Source organism: Phacochoerus africanus, chromosome 3, assembly GCF_016906955.1.
Source record: "Phacochoerus africanus isolate WHEZ1 chromosome 3, ROS_Pafr_v1, whole genome shotgun sequence".
Taxonomy (NCBI): Eukaryota; Metazoa; Chordata; class Mammalia; order Artiodactyla; family Suidae; genus Phacochoerus; species Phacochoerus africanus.
In genome coordinates, this window is record NC_062546.1 from 11,656,287 (window position 1) to 11,676,813 (window position 20,527).

General features: G+C 52.2%; 1 protein-coding gene across 4 annotated transcripts in view; it reads right to left on the reverse strand.

Annotated features, from left to right (window-relative positions):
- SLC9A8 (solute carrier family 9 member A8) overlaps positions 1 to 20,527 on the reverse strand; it is an 82,526-nt gene that overhangs the window by 8,704 nt on the left and 53,295 nt on the right. For 2 of the 4 annotated variants that reach the window (XR_007133831.1, XR_007133830.1), the window contains exons 11-16: positions 16,063 to 16,179; positions 13,852 to 13,934; positions 10,895 to 11,006; positions 7,164 to 7,384; positions 4,875 to 5,021; positions 3,517 to 3,914 (exon numbers count right to left, since the gene is read on the reverse strand). Coding sequence is in view for 2 of the 4 variants with exons in the window: in XM_047770892.1 (XP_047626848.1) it covers positions 3,807 to 3,914; positions 4,875 to 5,021; positions 7,164 to 7,384; positions 10,895 to 11,006; positions 13,852 to 13,934; positions 16,063 to 16,179 (788 nt within the window). In the remaining 2 variants the exon portion in view is untranslated. Of the gene's footprint in view, positions 1 to 1,544; positions 3,915 to 4,874; positions 5,022 to 7,163; positions 7,385 to 10,894; positions 11,007 to 13,851; positions 13,935 to 16,062; positions 16,180 to 20,527 lie in introns of those variants that run through there. The other 2 variants (XM_047770892.1, XM_047770893.1) reach the window with 1 other exon arrangement.

The following is a 20,527-nucleotide window of genomic DNA, read 5'->3' on the forward strand; positions in this document are numbered from 1 at the left end:
TGGCGTAGGCTGGTGGCTACAGCTCTGATTAGGCCCCTAGCCTGGGAACCTCCATATGCCATGGGTTCGGCCCTAGAAAAGATAAAAAGACAAAAAAAAAAAAAAAAGTCCTAATTGATGGCAGATCATTGCTGTAAGGTTCCTCCTTACACTAGGATCTGGGATAAGTTCTCTTTTTTTTTGGCTGCATCCACGGCATGCAGAAGTTCCTGGGCCAAGGATTGAACCAGTCACAGCAGTAACAATGCAGATTCTTACCCTGTTGCACCACCACGGAACTCCCTTGGATCAATTCTAAGGCCAGATCCAACCTAAACTATACCTGTACCTTTGATGGCGCTAACTTGGCCAAGGAGAGGTCCACTACCACCTCCCCCACCAAAGCAGAAAAAGGATCCTGGCTGTGGCCACCTCGCTGGGGACTTTGCCAAATGTGTTACCCCTGTGAGAGTGGGAGTGTGGACCTGAGACCTCATGAGGCCACCTTCGACAGGGGCTTTAAGGAGAAGGCTACCCACCAATCTTTCCACGTTCCATTGCGTAAAAAGGAATCCACAGGCAAATCAGAGCCTCCTCAGGCTGACGTGGGGGTACTCAGGGCTGCCAACATTCTGGGCCAGGCCCTGGCCCTTGGCCTCATGTCAGCCAGGGCCCAGCCAGCCTTCCTATTGGGAAAAGGGTGGCTGGCCTGGGGGAGGGCGGGCAGGTGGGTGGGCTTCAGCCTGCTCCTGGCCTGAGTGTCTGAGCCTGACTAAGGAACTGGGCCCTCTTCCAGGTCAGCCCAAACCTGATCTCTGGGGAGCTAGGAAAAACCAGCTTCTTCTCCAGTAAGACCTCACACCCTCTGGATATGGTCACTCCCAGGAGTCTACAGTCCTAGGGCTGCAGAAAGCATGTCATTTATCCCAGCAGCTCAGAATCACAGGGAGTCTGTGGAGACACTGCCGACGGGGCTCTTACTGCCACCTGACTCCCAGGCAGTGTGTCTTCAGTGTTCACTGGCTGAGCAGCCAGCCCCCCAAAGGCACTCGCTGACCTTACAGCCTTCACCTCACTCTAAAGTACGACCTTCTCTGTGTGCTGTGGTTCTCCTGGCCCATGGCCTAGACCTACAATATGTGGGAAGTTATAGTTATGCTGGACATTTTTTTAATCTTCCAGGCATTTTATTGCCTCAAACAATAGAATTATTAGGAATGCTAAAGGTGGACAGCAGCAATTTTTGGTTCTTGGGCAAAGACATCTGAAAAAAGTTCACCAGAAAAATATGTCCATGGGCTTTGGCCTGTTTCTAAGTGTATAGGGATTGCATATGGGTTACCCTCCTTGCATGCTGCTAACCCCACGTGGCCAGCAGGGGGCAGAAGAGGGCCACAGGAGATCCAGGCTGGTGCGGGTCCAGGCCTGGAAAGGTTCCCCGCAGCCACCTCCACACAGCCTTGGGGACCTTCCACAAATCCTCCCCCACTTCTCTTGGTGTCATTCTCAGGTCTCAGCTAAAGGGGGGAGGCCAGGTGGGGCTGGTGACAAAGGGCAGCCTGAACTGAAAAGATGGTGTTTATAGGACTTTATGAACTCAGCCAAAAAGACTTCTTTTCTGGCACACTATTGAGTTTACAATGCAACTTACACCTCGGAGATGAGACTGAGTTTCAGAGGGAAAAGGAAGTTACTCCGAATCAGACTGGTCTCTGATTCCTGCCCCTACCCGCCACGGTATGACTGCTTCTCTGACTTTCCACTTAAAAGAAATAGGAAATGATGGAGACCAGACTTAACGCACAGCATCATTCTTCCAGTGGGGTATTAGGTGGAGTAAAATAATCCTGTTTGGCTCAAATTATGGGGTTAAGGTGGGAGGTTACAAAAAGAAAAATCATTTTAGTTCTATGAAGTGCAAATTTACTTCTCATGCATAAAAAGGAAACTGTGCTTCCTGCCTGCCTGCCTGGCTTCCCTTTCCCCATTGTGTACACTTTTGGGGAAAGGGAAGGCCTTAGGGCCAGGGCCTGGCCTCGCGAGCTGGGCCTGTGAGTCCTGGAGGGTCCTGAGGTCAGTCCTTGCTCACATCCAGAGCCACGCTGCCTGACACAGAAAAAAGATGGAAACAAACTTGCTGCCAGCCCAGGGTCTCTGCTGGCGTCTGTGTCCTCAACAGAGAACCAAGGCCATGCATATGAGTGAAACCACCCCAGAGGATGCTGAATCCCAGGGCTCCAGCTGGGTCCCTGAGCCACCTATGGGAATTGCCAGAGGCCTGTAGAGGGCAAAAGTCAGCAGGTAAAGGGCCAGAGAGGGGGTGGATGCCAGAGTCAGTAACTCCATGTCACCTGGATGTGACTGCCAGGTCTTCACCTTGAGATGGCTCCAGGGCTGAGACCATAGGGAGCGGGCAGGGTGTGTGGGTGTGTGTGTGTGTGTGTGTGTGTGTGTAAGAGCATGTGCAAGCACTCTGAGTCCTGGGGTAGTGGTGGCTTCTTGGGGATGGCAGGTGAGACTTGGATGCATCTGTTTTGTTTTTTCCACACCCACAGCGTGTGGAAGTTCCTGGGCCAAGGGATCAAATCAGAGATGCAGGTGCAACCTATGTCACAGCTGTGGTAACGCAGGATCCTTAACCTGCTGTGCCACAAGGGAACTTCTGAGACTCAGCCACATATGGCTCCGGGCCACTGGTGCCCTGGGAGGGACAGCAGGGAGGAGCACAGGGCACTGCCGCTCTGGCCCCTGCTCTAGTGCTTTGGCGACCCACGGGACCCAAGATGGTAGAAAACTGGGAGAAGGAAAGAAAAACTGCTGGTGAGCAGTGAAGGTGCAGCATGTGAACGATGGGCAGACCCCCTCACAGAGCCCAGGAAAAGCGGCCTCTGGACAAACAAGGCCCACTGGGTGAGGAATCGAGGGCAGGGAGGGGACTGCTAGGCTCTTGCTTCTTTGTAAAAGTGCATGAATTGAAACTGAATTCCAATAGACAGCAGTGACTGGCCAGCATAAACCCTGTGCCCCCAGGTGTTCCCTCCAGAGGGCGCTCTGACCTCACAGGCGGGCTCGCCGGCAAAAACCGGGGATGCCGCTTCCACTGCGGCTCTAGGGAGGGGCTGCGGCCTCGGGCTTGGTACCAGTGTAAACATTCGCAACGTTCCCAGAGAAGGGCAGGAGCTGCCTGCCCCCCAGGGAGACAGCCTGTGAGGTGCCCATCAGAAGTAAAGAGAGGTCACTCAGGTGTTCTTTCTCAGTGAGCGCGCGCACAACACCGCGCAGGGGAGCAGGAGGCCTGCAGGCTTCTGACCCTGCCGCTTAGTCGAGACATGCTGCTGCTGAGGCCAGGGCCACCGCGACACGCTCAGGGAAAGGGTGCTGGCTCCTCGCCCTTGGGATGAGGGAAGTGGCCAGAAGTGCCGGAACCCGCACACGGCGCTCCCCAGGACTCGTGCACGGCAGGTCCCCAGCAGGATCTCTCTCTCAGGCACCTCAGACAGATGACTGCTCCCCCAGCTGCAGAAGAAGAAACTTTACCTGCACAGGTGCTCACCCCGCCTGCGGGCTGGGAAGCCACCCCAAGAGCAGAGGTCGGGCCCAGCGAGGAGTGGGGAGAGGACACTCCAGGAGCAGCCAGCTGGCCCCAAAGGCCCAGGAAGTCCTGGGAAGTCCTGGGTTAAGACGGTTTGTGCTTCGTCCTGCTTCCATCCACCCTGAGAGCTGCCAAATGCACGTGCCTCACGCCCCTGCTGGGTGGGTGTTGGTCTTGGGAGGCCGGGTGGTAGGCTCCGGCCCAGCCTGCCCAGAAGCTACGGGGTCCCACTCCGTCACAGCAGCTCCTGCTCGTCGTCCTCAGAGCCTGAGGGGCCCTGGCGCACCTCTTCGTACCACTTGTTGGTGAGGGTTTTCATCTGGATGCGCCCGTGGTGGAGGTCCTAGGGCAGGAGACACACCAAGCCCTTGTCAGTGGGTCTGGGTCAGGGTCAGGGTCAAGGAAGGGAGGGAGAGCTGCTCTGTACTTGTGGCAGGAGATGGGAGGCAGGGGGCATGGCCACAGGCAATTTCAATGTACTAACTTCCTGCCAGCCAGGATTCTTCTCTGTGGGGGTGGAGATATCGGCAGGTCTCACTCAGAAACAGGACTATGAGGCAGGAGGGGATGTTGAGAAAAAAAAAAAAAAAAAACAACCTGGCCTCTGGACTGGGACACACTGCTCCCAGCTTTGCCACCTCCTGGCCGTGTGGCCTCTGGGGGGTTCCTTCACCTCTCTGGGCCTCAGTCTCCTCAGCTGTCAAGTGCATTAACAGCTGCATCTACTGCAGGGGTTGTCGGCAGAATGAAATGAAGCAATGATGAAAAATGTTTGGCGCAGGGCCTGGCTCACCATAAAAGGTCAGGGTGACAGCGATTGTGACAGCCGAAGGAGGGGAAATGGGCAGAACCAGAGGCAGGGCGGCAGCGGGGAGACCCCCACCCTGCCTGGGGCAGGGTGACCGTTTCAGTAAAGCAGGCCCAAGCTGGTCCCTGTGAGAGTGTGTCACTGTCACTGGAGGCCAGTGGTGCCAGGAGGGATGGAACAAGGGCCTGAGCCTCGGGCCACCGTGGGAGGCCCTGCATGTCTGAAATTCCTCAGCTGCAGCTTCGGTGGCTGATCCGCATCCCAAGTCTATCCTCCAGGAAAACTAAACCGTGTTAACAAGTCTATTACTGAACTAGCACTAAATCGGGAAGAAGAGGAAAAACAGCAGATGCCGAGCTCCACAGGCCCACTGGGCGCGCGAGCCCGGGAAGGAGAGACAGCTGAGTGCTCAGCTCGTGCCCTCCCTGCCCACCCGGCTCTTGGCCACTGTGGGTCCTGAGGGAGGAAGGCAAGGGACCCCGGCTTGTGTCTCACCTCCTGGGTCAGCCGCCGCGTGAAGAAGGGGTTCAGGTACTTGGCGTCCAGCCACAGGAAGCCTTTGAGGTCCTGCCGCCTGACATAGTGAGCCTCGTACTCCTCCTCCGTGAGCTCCGACAAGTGCTCCGACTCGACCGTGTTGCCCTGCAGGGAGGGATGGCAGCCGGCCGTCAGCAGGCACACTAGCCAGCCCGCCTCCAGCCCTCGCCCCTGGCCCCTCCTGTCCCCAGCCCTCACTGCAGCAGCAAAGGGTCTCCTGGAAGCCCATAGGGAGGCGGGAAGATGTACCCGCACTTGATGGAAACCCAGGGAAATCAGCGTGTGAATTCATGGAAGTCTGGGGCCTGGCCTGGGAGTTCTCCAGGTGGTTCTCGCGTGCAGGTGGACTGGGAACTGTTCTAGGCTGTCTCTTTACCAGGGAACTGAACAAAGGAGGCTGCTTTTGTCGGGTTTTGCCTGCAGCGGCCCATTTTGGGTAAGCGGATGCGGGGAGAGAAGAATCCTGGCAGGATCTGAAAAGGGAGGAAGAGAGGGACTCTCCACCCTCTGCAGGGGGAGACCCGAGGCAGTTCTGCACACCCAAACTTAGGTGTGCCCCTGGTGGAGGAGGTGAGGGCAGAGAGGGAACGCCCTGCTATGGCATTAGAATCGCCTGGGGGGCTGCCTAATGCCGGGCCCACAGGGCCCACCTGCAGGTCCTGATTCAGTTCTGGAATTTGCATTTCTAACAGCTTCCCACTGATGTTGCTCGTCAAGGAAGCCCAGCTTGAGGAGCACTGCCGGAGAGAGTGGTGGTGAAGAGTCTGCGTGACCTCAGTGCTCTCAGCTGCAAAATGGGGACAATGCGACCATCTGCTTCCCGCAGGTGATCAGGGCCCAGGTGCCACAGAAAACATTCCCTAAATAGTGGCTGCTCCCCATCTGAGCAAATGTCCTGGTTCTAGAAAAGCTGTGCTTTGCCCAGTATGGCTGCAGCTCCTAGCAACGTGTTAGAAATGCAAATTCTGGAGTTCCCGTTGTGGCGCAGTGGTTAACGAATCCGACTAGGAACCATGAGGTTGCGGGTTCGGTCCCTGCCCTTGCTCAGTGGGTTAACGATCCGGCTTGCCATGAGCTGTGGTGTAGGTTGCAGACGCGGCTCGGATCCCGCGTTGCTGTGGCTCTGGCATAGGCCGGTGGCTACAGCTCCGATTCAACCCCTAGCCTGGGAACCTCCATATGCCGAGGGAGCGGCCCAAGAAATAGCAAAGACAAAAAAAAAAAAAGAAATGCAAATTCTTTGGGTCTGCACCCCAGACCTGCAGGCCCCTGGTGCCCTCACCAATCCTGACACCCACTAAGAGGTTTGAGAACTTTTACTTGCACTTTGGTTAAAAACAGACAAGAGAACGGGTGGATGGGCCAGGGAGAAGTGCTGCTGTTGAGAGTGAGGCACGTTGTGTGAACCAGCCGAGTCTGAGGTCACCTGAAGGTTCCCTTCAGCAGCACAACCCTGGCTGGAGAGGCCCTGGCCAGGGACTAGAGGCCAAGATCCCAGATCTGGACCTTCTGGCATGAGAACACACATCCCCTTTCCTCGTCTGGTGCCTGAGGATTTTTGTGACTTCCATGACAGATTATAAAGCTGCTTGTGGCCTCAGACAAGGGAACTAGAAAAGAGGCAGTTCCAGAAATGTGCGTGTGGGGCGGGGGCTGGTGCCAGAGGTCAGGGCTCAGCACACAGAGCCTGAGAGTGAACACAGGGCAGGAGAGGCCTGATCGCAGCTGACCCAGGGCAGGAGGGTGGCTCGGAGGAGGCAGAGGTGGGCAGGCTCACTGCGGCTGGCCCTGGGCACCTCCAGCCCTAAATCATGCCCTCGCCGTCCTCCGTGGAGGGCCCTCTCCAGCGGCCCTCCGAGCCACCGGGAGCACCTTCCGCTCCTCAGGCCCTGGCGGAGGACCTCAGTACGTGCTGGGGAAGGACTCTGATTTTTGCCGTTTGGTGGTCTTTGGAACCGTCCTTCCAGCCCCAGCCTGATGGGGTGCTGTGGCCACTGGCAGGGGAGGAAAGTTCCTGGGAGAGAGCGGTAGGGTCCACGCTCTTACTCCACAGCCTCCATGGCTGCACGAGGCTGGCAGACCACCCAGCCTAAAGGGCCACACCGCAGAACTTGAGTCCCGCCTCCTCCTCGGCCCGGGATGCTGGTACCTGTGGGCGTGCCCAGGGCTGAGCACCCCCAAATCGTGCCTCATGTCCCCATTCCTGGTGGTGAACGGGGGCCCCCACCCCGACAGGCCGGCACTGACCATCTTCTCCGTCTTGCTGAGGTTGACGTCCTTCCGGTTCCGGCGGCGCGCCTTGGCGTCCTCGATGTCCACCAGGCGGATGAGGGGCATGGTGCTGCCACCCAGCAGCAGGATGGTGAAAAGCACGATGATGATGGTGGTGGTGCCGATGAGCTGCCGCTTCTCCATGGGCTCCAGGTCCAGGTGCAGGCTCAGGGCGTAGGGGATGGCTCCCCGCAGGCCTGCGGGACAGTGAAGGGAGTGAGAGGGACAGAGGGAGGCAGGAGGAGGCCACGGCATCACTGACCCGGTTCTGGGGGACCCGGGCCTGGCCCGGCAGCATGGCCGGTGGAATGTTCTAACGGATCCCACTGGAGACTGCGCACTCATCCTGCGAGGTTCTGGGAGTGGGAAAAGCAGGCGCAGAGGAGCAGGGCCAAGGGGAGGTTCACCTCCGGTCTCACTTTACAGGGCGGTGACCCGGCCAGGCTGGGAGGGGTGTGTGTATGTGTGTGGGAGGATGTATCAAGCCCAGTGCTCACGTTTTAGAAACACGATGGCTGTGCAGACTGAGCCCTCCTCGTGCCATGGGCTCCACGTGCAGTCTCACCCAGTGGTGGCAGGGAGCCGGCAGAACTGTCCTGCTATCCTCACGGAACACAGGTGAGGGCCGAGACTACCACACGCCTGACAGGCACAGGACATCTGCCCCACGCCCGCTGTACGTGGCGGCACCACGGCCTCGCCCTGACTCCCTGTCCTGGTCCCCTGGACAGAGCTGGGAACAGCATGTTCTCTATGAAAGCTTCCTGGCCCGCCTGTGCCATGGCAGGGGGAACAGGGGCTCCCAGAACAGCAGGGAAGGGGACCACCCCACAAGGATTCGTGTGATGGAGAGGGCCCTCGGGAGGAAGTGGGTGGGCAGAACGTGGCGACAGGATCCGACCTAGATGTGGGGGCTGATGCATCACAGCATGATGGGGTGGGGTGGGGGCTGCTGAAGACCCAACAAGGGGACACAGCGGGGAGACGGGAGGGGGTGGAAGCAAGAGGCCCCAGGAGGGAGTGGAAGGTGGGGTGACAGGGAAGGGAAGGGCCAGGAGGACGCCCAGGTCCTAGGAGGCTGTGCTGTGCAGGGGTCCAGGCACGGGGTTGGGAGTCTGGCTCCTGAGTCCCCTCCCTGGCTTTCCATGGGGCCTCCCAGGCTGGGGGCGAGTGACTCAACCCCTCCCGAGGAAGTAGGAACGGGGCCTGCCAGGTTGGTGGCCTGAGGAGGAAAGGCCTTGGCTGAGGACAGCATGTGCACAGCAAACTCTGAGGAAGAGCTGGCCACACCTCTGCTACAAAGCACATGATTGTTTTCTGTAGAAGGGGGACGCTGGCAAACCAGCCGGCCGGGCAGGAAGGTCAGTTTAGTCCTGAGACGAGATTGCAGTGGCGCCACAGCATCCGAGGAGGCTTTAGACCTAGGAGTCTGGACTGCAGAGGCGAGGTCTGGGGCAGAGGCAGGAGCTCTGGGAGGCGGGGAACTAGATGCAAGTGAGGCCACAGGACTACTGAGCTAGTGAGACTTCAAGAGGTGATGCTGAGTCCTAAGGAAGCCACTGTTTACTGAGGTGCTGCTAACAGAAGAGGGGGAGCTGGACAAGAGCCTGAGGAGCCAGAGGACGAGGGAAGAGAGGAAGAGGGTGTCCCACCTGTGAGCAGGCAGGTTGGTGGGAGGAAGGAGCCCAAAGCCAAAGAGATGGGCCAGAAAAGTCCACTGAGGAGGTCTGGCCAGGAGACAAGGAAACAGCTGGAGGGAATGAGGAGCAGGGACTGCGGCTGACGTTGCTGGTTTTTATCAGCTGTTGAAATGATGGAGGAGACCGGCTGAAGGTCCAGGAGAGAGGGAGGGAGTCGGTGGAGAGGGGCCTGGAACAGCCTGCGGGAGAATCCCCGCAGCCAAGAGCCCTCGCTGTTCAGAACCACCACCTACTTCCCCACAGGAAACCTTTCTCTTTTTTTGGCCATACCCATGGCATGTGGAAGTTCCTGGGCCAGGGATTGAACCTGTGCCATAGCAGCGACCCAAGCCACTGCAGTGACAAGTCCGAATCATTAACCTGCTTCGCCACACGGGAACTCCGTCCATAGAGTTCTCTTACCATGCCTCCCTCCCCCAAAGGGCACACATACTTTGTAAAATGCCTGACACATTTCTTAGACTTTCTGAGATTTTCAAGACCTTGGATCAACTATTTTACATTTTTCCCCCCTCCCAGGCATAAAAGATTAAGGAAAAAAGTTTTCTCACTATACATATATACATACACACCTACCTACCTATATCTGTCACAATACACAGTATATATTTTTAAAAGGCCTTTCAGAAAAAAGAAACCTGCAAAAAACTTACAGATATGCTCTTGAACAGAAAAGAGCTTACAAAACATGTTGCTAGACCCCAACCCATTCAGAAATATTTTAGTTATTATAATATTTAAATCACAAAGAACAGGATGTATTGCTCAAAAATAATTTTAAAGATGTCTATGGATCCAGTTCTAAAGGAGCCAAAGAATTATGAAGTCATTTCTATCCTTTAAAAGTGGAGGAATAGGCGTTCCCACTGTGGTGCAACAGAAACGAATCCTACTGGGAACCATGAGGTTGCAGGTTTGATCCCTCGCTCAGTGGGTTAAGGATCTGGCATTGCTGTGAGTGAGCTGTGGTGTAGGTCACAGATGCGGCTCAGATCCCATGTTGCTGTGGCTGTGGTGTAGGCCGGCAGCTGCAGCTCCGATTCAGCCCCTAGCCTGCGGACCTCCATATGCTGTGGGTGTGGCCCTAAAGAGCAAAAAACCAAAAAATAACAAAAAAGTGGAGGAATATGAGATTGAACAGCAACTGAAATGTTCAAATAAACTATCAGAACTTAGGACTGAATGAAAAAAAAAATTCCAAATCTAGCCTGCAATAAATCAGTTTCAAACTTTAACCTTTTTATTCTGAGCCCCTCGTTCCTTCTGCCTAGAAAGCATGCAGGTGAGAGTGGCCGTCCTGGGCCGCTCTGTCTGTGCAGGAAAGAGGGGAGGGAAGGAGGGCAAAGCCTGACTCTGCCCCACCCTCCGTGGCCACTCAAAACCCCAGCAGGTGCTCTGTCCCTGGGCCTGCACTTCCTCATCTGTGGAACTGACATGTACCACCTCTTCATGTGCTGTGGGGCAGGGACTGTCCTCCCAGGGCCTCTCCCAGGGCCTGGGTTACAGCAGGTGCCCTTAAATGGGAGCACGTGTAACGTGGCGCTTAGCAGATAGGCTTGGTCTCAAAGGGCACTCAGGGACGGCCATGGGCACTCTCTCCAAGGCCTGTGCCTTTATAACAGGCGTTTTCCCTCTGCAATTCATTCAAGATCCCACTTACCAGCCTTCCAGTTTAAAAAAAAAAAAAAGGGAGTTCCCGTCGTGGCGCAGTGGTTAACGAATCCGACTAGGAACAATGAGGCTGCGGGTTCGGTCCCTGCCCTTGCTCAGTGGGTTAAGGATCTGGCGTTGCCGTGAGCTGTGGTGTAGGTTGCAGACGCGGCTCGGATCTCGCGTTGCTGTGGCTCTGGCGTAGGCTGGCGGCGACAACTCCGATTCGACCCCTAGCCTGGGAATCTCCAAATGCCACGGGAGCGGCCCAAGAAATGGCAAAAAGACAAAATAAATAAATAAATAAAAAGACAAAAAATTAAAAAATTAAAAAAAAAAAAGAAAGACTGGACTCACCGCTGAACCACATGATGAACATCATCTTCGGTGTGATTTTGTGATCCCGGAAGAAATTCAGGAGGTAGGAAAGAGGGAAAATGTTCACTGCTCGGCCAAACAGCACAAGCACCTGTTAACAGCAACAATTAAGTCTTACACGGACACCTCTGGTTCTTCAAGTTGAAGCTCGTTAGGCTAACACAGGCCTGGTAACACACCCATTATCAAGGCAGCCTCCCCTGTCATCAGAGGCATGAACAGTGACAGCACAGTGCCCGGCGGAGACCCAGGAGGGGTGTGGGGCTGGAGAGGCCAATTTCTCTGTGTCTGGGAGACGACAGAGCTCTGTGCGCTGTTTCCACTGTGAGGAAGAGGACTAGCAAGGCCTCAGTGACGGCTTTGGCATCGTCAAGAGGCCGCATGTAAGTACCCAGAGATTAATTTATGGCAATGTGGCTTTCCTGAAAGGGCTCCGCCGTGGGACAGGCCTGCACTACTCATCCCCGATGCGCCAGCCCTGGAGGGCCAGACAAGGTGTTCCTGCCTCTCCGGTGAGGGCCCCACTCCTCAGGGAGAGGAGGGAAGACTGAGAAAGGCCTCCCTGCGCCCGTAAGTGCGGCTCTCGGAGCCAAAGGCCGCACGGGCAGGCTCCACGAGGAGGTCACCCCCCTGCCAAGCCGGCTGCTGGCCCTGGCTCTTGGCTCCTAACCATCTCCCAAGGCATGTCCATGTTTTTTTTTTTTTTTTTTTGCCTTTTTGTCTTTTAGGGCCCCAGGTCTGTTCAGGTTAGCTGTGGTGAGGACCAGGATGAAGACAATGGAAGTAAATAAATAGTTCTAAGAATCCACTCAGATAAGATGTAAACTTTACATAAAGCTATGTTTTGTTAGGAGCGACATGTCGGAGTTCCTGTCATGGTGCAGTGGAAGCAAATCTGACTAGGAACCATGAGGGTGCGGATTCGATCCCTGGCCTCGCTCAGTGGGTTAAGGATCTGGCGTTGCCGTGAGCTGTGGTGCAGGTTGCAGGCGCGGCTTGGATCCCACATTGCTCTGGCTCTGGCGTAGGCCAGCAGCAAAAGCTCCGATTCGACCCCTAGCCTGGGAACCTCCATATGCTGCGGCAGTGGCCCAAGAAATGGCAAAAAAAAAAAAGGAATTGGTCCAATGTAACCTAGGCAGGAAGTGGTGGAGCCAAATCCCAAACCTGGTTCAGTCCCTGAAGCCCGTGGCCTTGACTACTGAGTCTAAGGAAATCCCATTGGAACAGCACAGGCCACCTCCAGGAGAGGGAGGGCCAGCCTGACAGGTGCTCAGGGGAAGCATTTACTACCCCAGGCATCCGCCTTTTTTTTTCCTTCCTCCCAGCCCATGGCCGAGATAGTCACCTCCCTGTTTCACCCACTGAAATCCAACCCTCTGTTTCTACGCTTGTGTTTCAAGTTTGACCAAATGTGGCCCCTTTCACCCAGTGAGCACACTAAAGGCTACTATACTTGCTGCAAAAGACTTTTGCTGCTGTTCTTTTGTCCTGAAACCTGAGTGTGGAGAACAGATAACAGTGACAAGAGCAATGAGCTCGTGCCAACTAAGGCAGAAGCACCCAGACTGCAAGGGGAAACATCTTTTTCCTTAGGGTTCCTTATCTTCTCTGCCTCAGGTTCCCGATATACCAAGTAGGTTTGGCACATGGTAGGTGACAGTGATTCGAAAAATCTGCCTCTCAAGAGCTGCATTTTGTTAGGCAGAGTTGGCAGTAATAGAAGTTAACTGAAGATGAATTATGACAGCTCAACAACAAGGTGTACTTCGTAAGTGCCTGAAGTTAATGGAGAGGCTAAAAAACAGCAAAGAGATCAAACCAGGGATGGGAACAGATGGCGGAAACCATTCCCATCACTGACCAGCTGCCTGCGGGAGTTGGGCCTTTTATTTATTTATTTATTTTTGTCTTTTTTTGCTATTTCTTTGGGCCGCTCCCGCGGCATATGGAGGTTCCCAGGCTAGGGGTCTAATCGGAGCTACAGCCGCCGGTCTACACCAGAGCCACAGCAACTCGGGATCCGAGCCGCGTCTGCAACCTACACCACAGCTCACGGCAATGCCGGATCGTTAACCCACTGAGCAAGGGCAGGGACCGAACCTGCAACCTCATGGTTCCTAGTCGGATTTGTTAACCACTGCGCCACGACGGGAACTCCTGGGCCTTTCTTTTAAATCCTAAACATTTTCTTCCCTCCCACCCTATTCCCCAACCCATTTGCAAGATCTGATTTTACTGTAAACGATTACACTTCTATTTTCCTTTTTTAAAGGTATATTTTAATTTGTCTCCTTATGGCCCCCCCCCCCCCACAGTTATAACACTGTCCCCCAAACCGTCTTGATGGTAAGAAGCACCTGGGATGATTCCTCTGGATAAACCTCCAGGAGGAAATGGCCTCATAATCTTTATCTGGAACAAGTGTCCAAAATCATGCTTATAAATGGATACATTTGAAGAAAAGTATAGTAAGACTCAGGTATAGTCATTATAATTATCCAGCAAAAGAGGAAAAGAAAAAGAAATCATCCCCAGTTCTACAACCACCATAAACAGCCTGATTTTCCTACATATTTTCTTTTTTCTGTGTGTGCTGTTTTTATCTGCTTACGATCAATCAGACATTCAATTCTGAAATCTGTTTTTACCACCTCACATAAAAGCTGGTAATTTTAAAAAAAGACTATAATAATTAAAGGCCATTTAAAATTTAAAACCAAGCAAAAATCCTTTTCTGGGGGTATTTATTTACTTAATTCCATCCCTTTCTATTTTTTGTATGTTCATGATTTTTTTTTAACAAAAGAAACTTTAAACAGTTGCCTATGTAGCTGTTGACTTCAAGCCGTTAACAGTTACATAAATGAATCTAGAATGTGTGGTTACGGATCTACAAATAAGTAATTAAAATGAAAAACAAGGAAAATACTTACTATGCACCAGATGACAAAGGAAATTTCAAACTTGTGAGGGAAACTAAAAATGGACAGGCCAAGAAATGCAAACACACATGTTTCTGAAACAAACCAAAGAATGGATTATTCAGCCTCAACTATTTTCTTCCAGTATAGTACGGAATTGTAATGCAATCAAACATTCAGAAGTAAATCAGGACCCAGTATAACACTGCTTATTTTCTGGAAAATCCTGCAAACAGTACCTTGGTCAAACTTAAACTCTGATTCTCATTCTTCTCTATCACACAAGCAACATGTGCTCGCTATTCAGAGTCTCCTAACGTAATGAGCCAGCTGTCAAATACCCACGGAAATAAATACTCCCCCATCCGGGGACGATGATAAACATATGAATCTGCCCATTTGCTGAACACTGTGATTAGCAAGGATTCAACTGCGGCAAAGTGGCAAAAATTCAGAGCAAATGACTGCAGACACCACGTGACCAGTGTGAAAGGCTCTTTGTTAACTTCTTGCCAGAGCAGGCGGGCGGGCCGGGCCAAATGACTGACCTCACATATTTAATGCTGCCACAAAGTTTAGAAGACACCCGGCAAGATACGCAGGAAGAGCTACATTTCCAACTCTTGGCTGCACTCCAGGAGTCAAAAAGATCTGACATTTACTTTTGCTGTACCAGCAGTCACTTGGGTATCCCAGGAAAAAACGCCATGTATGTTTCTAGCACAGGCTCCCTGCTTAGACTGAGAATGCTCCGGAGACAGAAGCTCTGTTTTCAACAGGTGAACATCATAAAACAACATGGTCACTTTAAAACACTTCAGCAAGGTTTTTTTCTTCAAATGTGTATCCTTTTAGAACAAGTCCACAAACTAGATCGTATATTCACCCTTCTCCTTGAGTATTTTTCTTATCGAGCATTTTTTGTCATCTTTCTAAAGCAGCTCATTTAGAAAACATTCAGATCTACTTTATACTCTTCCCTGGCAGCGTAAATACCATTACGGCATGGTTAATTTAATGAATCCTTGATGAATATTTAGACTGTTTCTATTTCTAATATTACAACACCCCTGTGCACAGGCTAAATTCCTGATGGTAGAATCACTATGTCAATGAGCATGTGCCTTCTAAGTTCACCCAGATGCTGCAAATGACTCTCCAAAAAAGAGGGCATCAATGTACATGCCAGTCCACAGGGCCTGTTTTCCATATACTTTGGCCTGAAGTAGGCCATCATCAAACTTAGAAACTGATGGGTACAAAAGAGAATTGGATGGATGTTTTATGTCATACTTCGTTATGGTAAGAGAGTCAGGGTCTTTAGCCAGGGCTTTCTGGGAGGGGTGCTGTGGAAACAGTACCTACTAGACCAGGAAGAGATAGACCAGCTTCCAGACTCACTTCTTAGCCACGAGACTGTGTGCAAATCATCTCACCTTTTGGCACCTGAGCCTCCTAGGTCTCTGCACAGCCTGGCCCTGACTCCTAGCACGTGACAGTGTAGAACTTGTGCTTCAACATAAGCTGGCCCATGGAAACGCCAGGGAGGTGCTGATGAGGGCAGAGAAGGCAGAGCCACTTAGGGGCCATTGGGACAGCAGTCCCTTCACTCCCAGGTATAAACGAGGAGGAGGTACGTGGGTCCATCAGAGTGTGCCGCTTAAATGAAACAGTCATCACAGTGTCAGCCCAGCCCAACAATGACACCTCTCATGCAGGATCTGCCCGAGGCACGTCCTTTAAGATGCTCTTATGAAAAGGGTGCTGTGGGCAGGTTTGGGAAATGCTGTAACCCCGTCCTCCTCTTAGAAATTCACAACACATGTTAGCTGCAGAGTCTTACAGTTCAACTTTACCCCAGGATTCCCCAAATCCTTTTCTGACTATGGAGTCTTTTTTTTACCTAACTCTCATCAATCTAGTTCCACGGAATGCATTTTTGGAAATGCCACTTTAATATATTGCAAATACATGACTCTCATATATTCATAACTAGCAGTTCTTACTATTTTTGGTATTAAATTATAGGCATCGGAAGTTCCATTTACTAGGTATTAGCTTTACTTTATGGACTGCGAAAGCCAGAGTAACAAATAAAAGATAAGGGGGTGCGGTATTTGGCCCTGAGGAATTCTGCTGCCTCTTCTTCTGCCGGGGAAAGTCTCAACAGGCTCCTAGAACAGGGTGGGAAGAACAGTCAGCTCTGGGGAGGGCAGGACTCACCACACAGGAAGGCCACCGTCCGGAGGGTTTGCTGCATGAGGATCTGGGTGACCGGGGACAGGTTATGGTGTGTGTAGTGAGACATCACAATGCCTGAGAACAGGATTGCCATGATGCCTAGAGAGGGACAAAGGGGCAGAGTGCACAGATGTGAACAGAGCAGAAAAGTACTGGCCCTGCGACAGTACCCGAGGCCCCCAAGAGGCTGCAGAGAAATGCTAAGGGCCTTTCTCTCTGGCAGCTTCATTACTGACTGGGTGACTTTGGGCCACGTTTCTTCCCTCTCCAAGCCTCCATCTTCTCATCTGTACAGTGGGCTAATGGCATCTGTTTATGGAACCACAAGGAAGGTAATGAAGATAGGCCATGAAAAGTGCCCGTCACAGGACCAGGGCAGAACAGGTGTGAGCTGTCACTGTCATTCATGGATATGGGGCAGAAGGGGCAGGTGAACTACCCTTGGGGCAAAAGGGAACATAAGAATCTGGGCATGGAGAACAGGTGGATTTTGATTTATGTTTTTGTACTTTAATTTTGAGTTTTCTCATGATCACCATGAATTAACTTCATAATATGACAAGAGAGATGTGTTATTAAAAGGGTGATGTGCCTGTTCCTTAAAGCTCTCCCTGAGAGACTCTACAACTTCTGCTGTGTAGTCAGGATCTAGTCTCAACCTTTGCCCACTGCCCCAGTCACTGCTGAAGCCGTTCATTATTTCCTCTCAGTGTCTCCTGGCCAGGCAGCAAAGTGGGCTTTGTTGCATGTAAGGAAGCTGAGATTTTTTACAAAGTCATTAAACAAGCTGCCAAGATACATGAATTCCAAGTCAAACTTTATAAGCAAAAATTCAACTCACTTCCACCATTCTGTAGAAACAGATTACTGGCTAACTTTCCACTTAGAAAGGAATGAAAATCACAGAATTGCACTGGAGATGTTTCAATTGCTAAGCTTGCTATATAAACATACCTTACAAAATATAGGAAAACCCTACTCGTTTTGTGGTGCCCAATAGGTACTCGCTGGCCGGAGAGAGCAGTAGCTGGACCATTTCAACTCCTAGTCCTCTTAGGAAACAGCAAATTCCTTTGTTCTTTCATTTTTTCCCACAAAGGAGGCTAGACAGGGAACTTACAGCAACACTGCCCACAAGCCACACCTAACAAGCTTAGAGAAGGGACAGGAGAGGACAGGAGGCTTCTTTGCTTGCTACTTCAGAGCAGTGAGAAGACTCTGGAAGTCATGAGTCATTCTGAGCCTCTGCTTTGCTAGATAAACCCCTAGCCAAAACCTCTGGCTGTTCATCTGCTCCGCAGTAAGTTCTGCAGGTGACCACCACGGGGCTTCTCCTTCCTGGCTCTGCAACAAGACTGCGGGGGCCACTGGCAACATGAGGTGGAGCAGGGAGTGACTAGAAGCTAGGGCTGAGACCCGAACTTGACTAGTGGGGCTGAGGGAAGAGAACTCGGGGCAGACACACGTCAGCGTTTATGGAACAGACCCTGAGGTTCTCCCCTTCTCTTGCACAGGCCAGCGCTAGAGGCTCTGGCTTCTGGGCTTCAAGGGTTCTGCCCCAGCAGCCCGCTCTGGGCAGGTCCTCACCCACTGCTAAGCTGAGACTCTGGAGTGCTTACCCTGCAGGAGACGTCCACCCCAGAGGAGCCTGAGCCACGCTTGAGGTGTGACAGAAGTGGCCTTCCACTCACATCGTTGTCTTGCCCACAGCCCACGGGAGTCCTGACATCACATCACCAAGACTCCGGTCAGTCAGCTTGGACAGCAGCGAAGTGTGGAAGTTGCCCCGGGCCTTTGTATCGGGAGCTCCCACTCCCAGAGCCCCAGGGAGCCTTCCTGCCCCTGACAGGAGCCTTCGGGCTTGCTTACTTCCTGTCTTTCTTCTGCAGGCAGAAACCTGATCTTCTCTTGTTCGCTACTGCAGCTTGGAGACCAAGGGGCACTCTTGGAGCAGGGTGAGCATTTAATAAGTATTTACTAAATGGATGAATGAAGGAGGGCTTTCTTTCTCAAAAATCTAACACTGTATCATGGAGTTCTTTCCAGGGCAGTAGAACCTGTCAGATTCGTTTTCTAAGTGACTGCTAGTATGTGCCAAAGGAAGAATGGACTTCAATGCATACGCTCTCTCCCATTACCAAAGACCATGTGGCTGCTTCCAGTTCTCCTCTCGCAGGCAGTGCTGCAAAGGAATTCCCTGGATACACACCTGGGCACAGAGCGCTATGTGATACATCCCATCTGTGGCCAGCATCTTCCCAACACATCACACAAACTGTTAAGTTCTGACCCATCCTTCCACCCACAAAGTTCTGGCCTCTGTGACTCACTTGGACAGAGTCGCTAGGAGTTGGCTGAACTGGCAAGGGTGGGGTCTATTCATCTTTGAATCTTCAGAGCCAGAGGGCAAGCCGCCCTCAAAACTCACTTTAATGAATGACAGAAATAGCTAACACTGATAGAATGGGAACAAAGACTTGGAAAATAGCTAAAGCTTACTGAGTAATAATTAGGGAGACTTTGTGGTTTTTTTTGGTTGTGCTCACAGCTTGTGGAAGTTCCCAGACAAGGGATCTAACCCGAGCCATAGCACTGACCTGAGCCACGGCAGTCACAACACCAGATCCTTAACTTGCTGAGCTACCAGGAACTCCCAGGGAGACTATTCAATGTGCTGTTGAAACCAGGACACTTTCGAGAATGAAAGGGGTGTTATTAATTTATCATGTTGGGACAAAAGGGGGAAATGAGGGTGTCAGGGACACCCAGGACACATGATCACCCTAACAACACCACACATCGCCTGCCGGGATGCTTACGTGCATTCTTGCTTTTAATGTTCACAAGCCTTAGGGTAGCACTTTTATTCTGTCTACTTTGTATGAGGAAGTGGAAGCTCAGAGTGGTTAAGTCTGCTGCCTGAGGTTACACAGCTAATTGGAGGTGGAGCCAGGATTCAAAGCCAGGTCTGGTGTCTGTATCTGCTGTGTTCTACACTCAGATTTAGGTAAATGATCTGGAGGGAGCGAGTCCTGCTTAGTGCTCCTGGTAACCACTCACTCAGTCCACTGTGACAGAACACCAAGAGGAAGGAGGGGACAGCACCAAAGTCACCTTTCCCGTAGTACAGGGCGATCCCACCCTTCTCTGAAAACCCTGCGTGACAACTACCCCGAGGGCAGAGTGTGGGCAGGGCCAGCCCACCACCCAGAGGTGGAAGAGTGTTCTCGGCTTGCACATGTTCTTGTTGGCCCCATCGGTGTGGAGAGCAGAGGTCGCCAAGGAAACGAAACCCCTACAAACGGAAAACTGCTTCTCTGAAGAAAAGACAAGAAAAACACTCCCTAGTTTTAATCCCAAATTTCAAATGGCTGCATGAAATCTATCTTTGTCACCAGGTACTCAGTGTTCATCTCAAAGGAGTGGGGAACAATTTAGAAAAACAGTGGTAAAAATAGCTCGGCTAGAGCCAGATGACTCACGGGCAGTGTTCCTGTGAGTGCCAAAATTCAGGAAAGATAAGGGGAGCCACGGGATGGCAGACACTGGCATGAAATTATCCAAGAGAACGGACTTGGGATTCAAAATAAACAAGACCCTGAGGTTTTCAGCAAGAATGGCCAGGGTCCTCTCTGCCACCTCCTTGGCAAGACCTCACGGCGAGCCCATGGGTGCCTCCAGACAGTGACCTGCCGGGAGGGGAATTCTGTTTGAAAGAGTCAGTAGAAAGGGCCAGGACGTCCACGTTGCCCATGAAGAAATAAGTGCTATGCAATGGCTGTCCTGCCATAAACAACTAGAAAACCGGATAAAAGATAAGAGGCAAAACGGTGGCCACTCCAGCCCCAGGCCGCAGGCCCAGCTTACTGGATGGATGGAGTTTGAGGGCTGAGCCCAGCAGTTTCAGTGCTGCTGAAAGAGCCAGATCAAAGTCGTGGGAGGCTGGGAAAACGTGACTTACACACAGAAGAAAAATGGACAGAAACAGCCCTAGCATTGACCAAGATGATGGAATGAGCAAACAAGGACATTAAACAGTTTTAATAAACATGCTCCAGAGACTCAAGAATATAGAGACAATCATGACCATGCTGTGGAGAAATGGAGGATTGTAAAAATGACCCAAAGTGAACTTGTGTAGGGGAATAATCCAAGGTCTACAACGGAAAATGTTGGATGGGATTAACAGGAGATTAAGCATGGCAGACAAAAAGACAACAGAAAAAAAGAGATTTTTTTTGGGGGGGGGGGCTCTTTTTGAGGGCTGCACCCACGGCATATGGAGATTCCCAGGCTAGGGTTCTCATCGGAGCTGTTGCTGCCAGCCTACACCAGAGCCACAGCAACGCGGGACCCGAGCTGCGTCTGCGACCTAACCACAGCTCATGCCAACGCCAGATCCTTAACCCACTGGGCGAGGCCAGGGATTGAACCTGCAACCTCATGG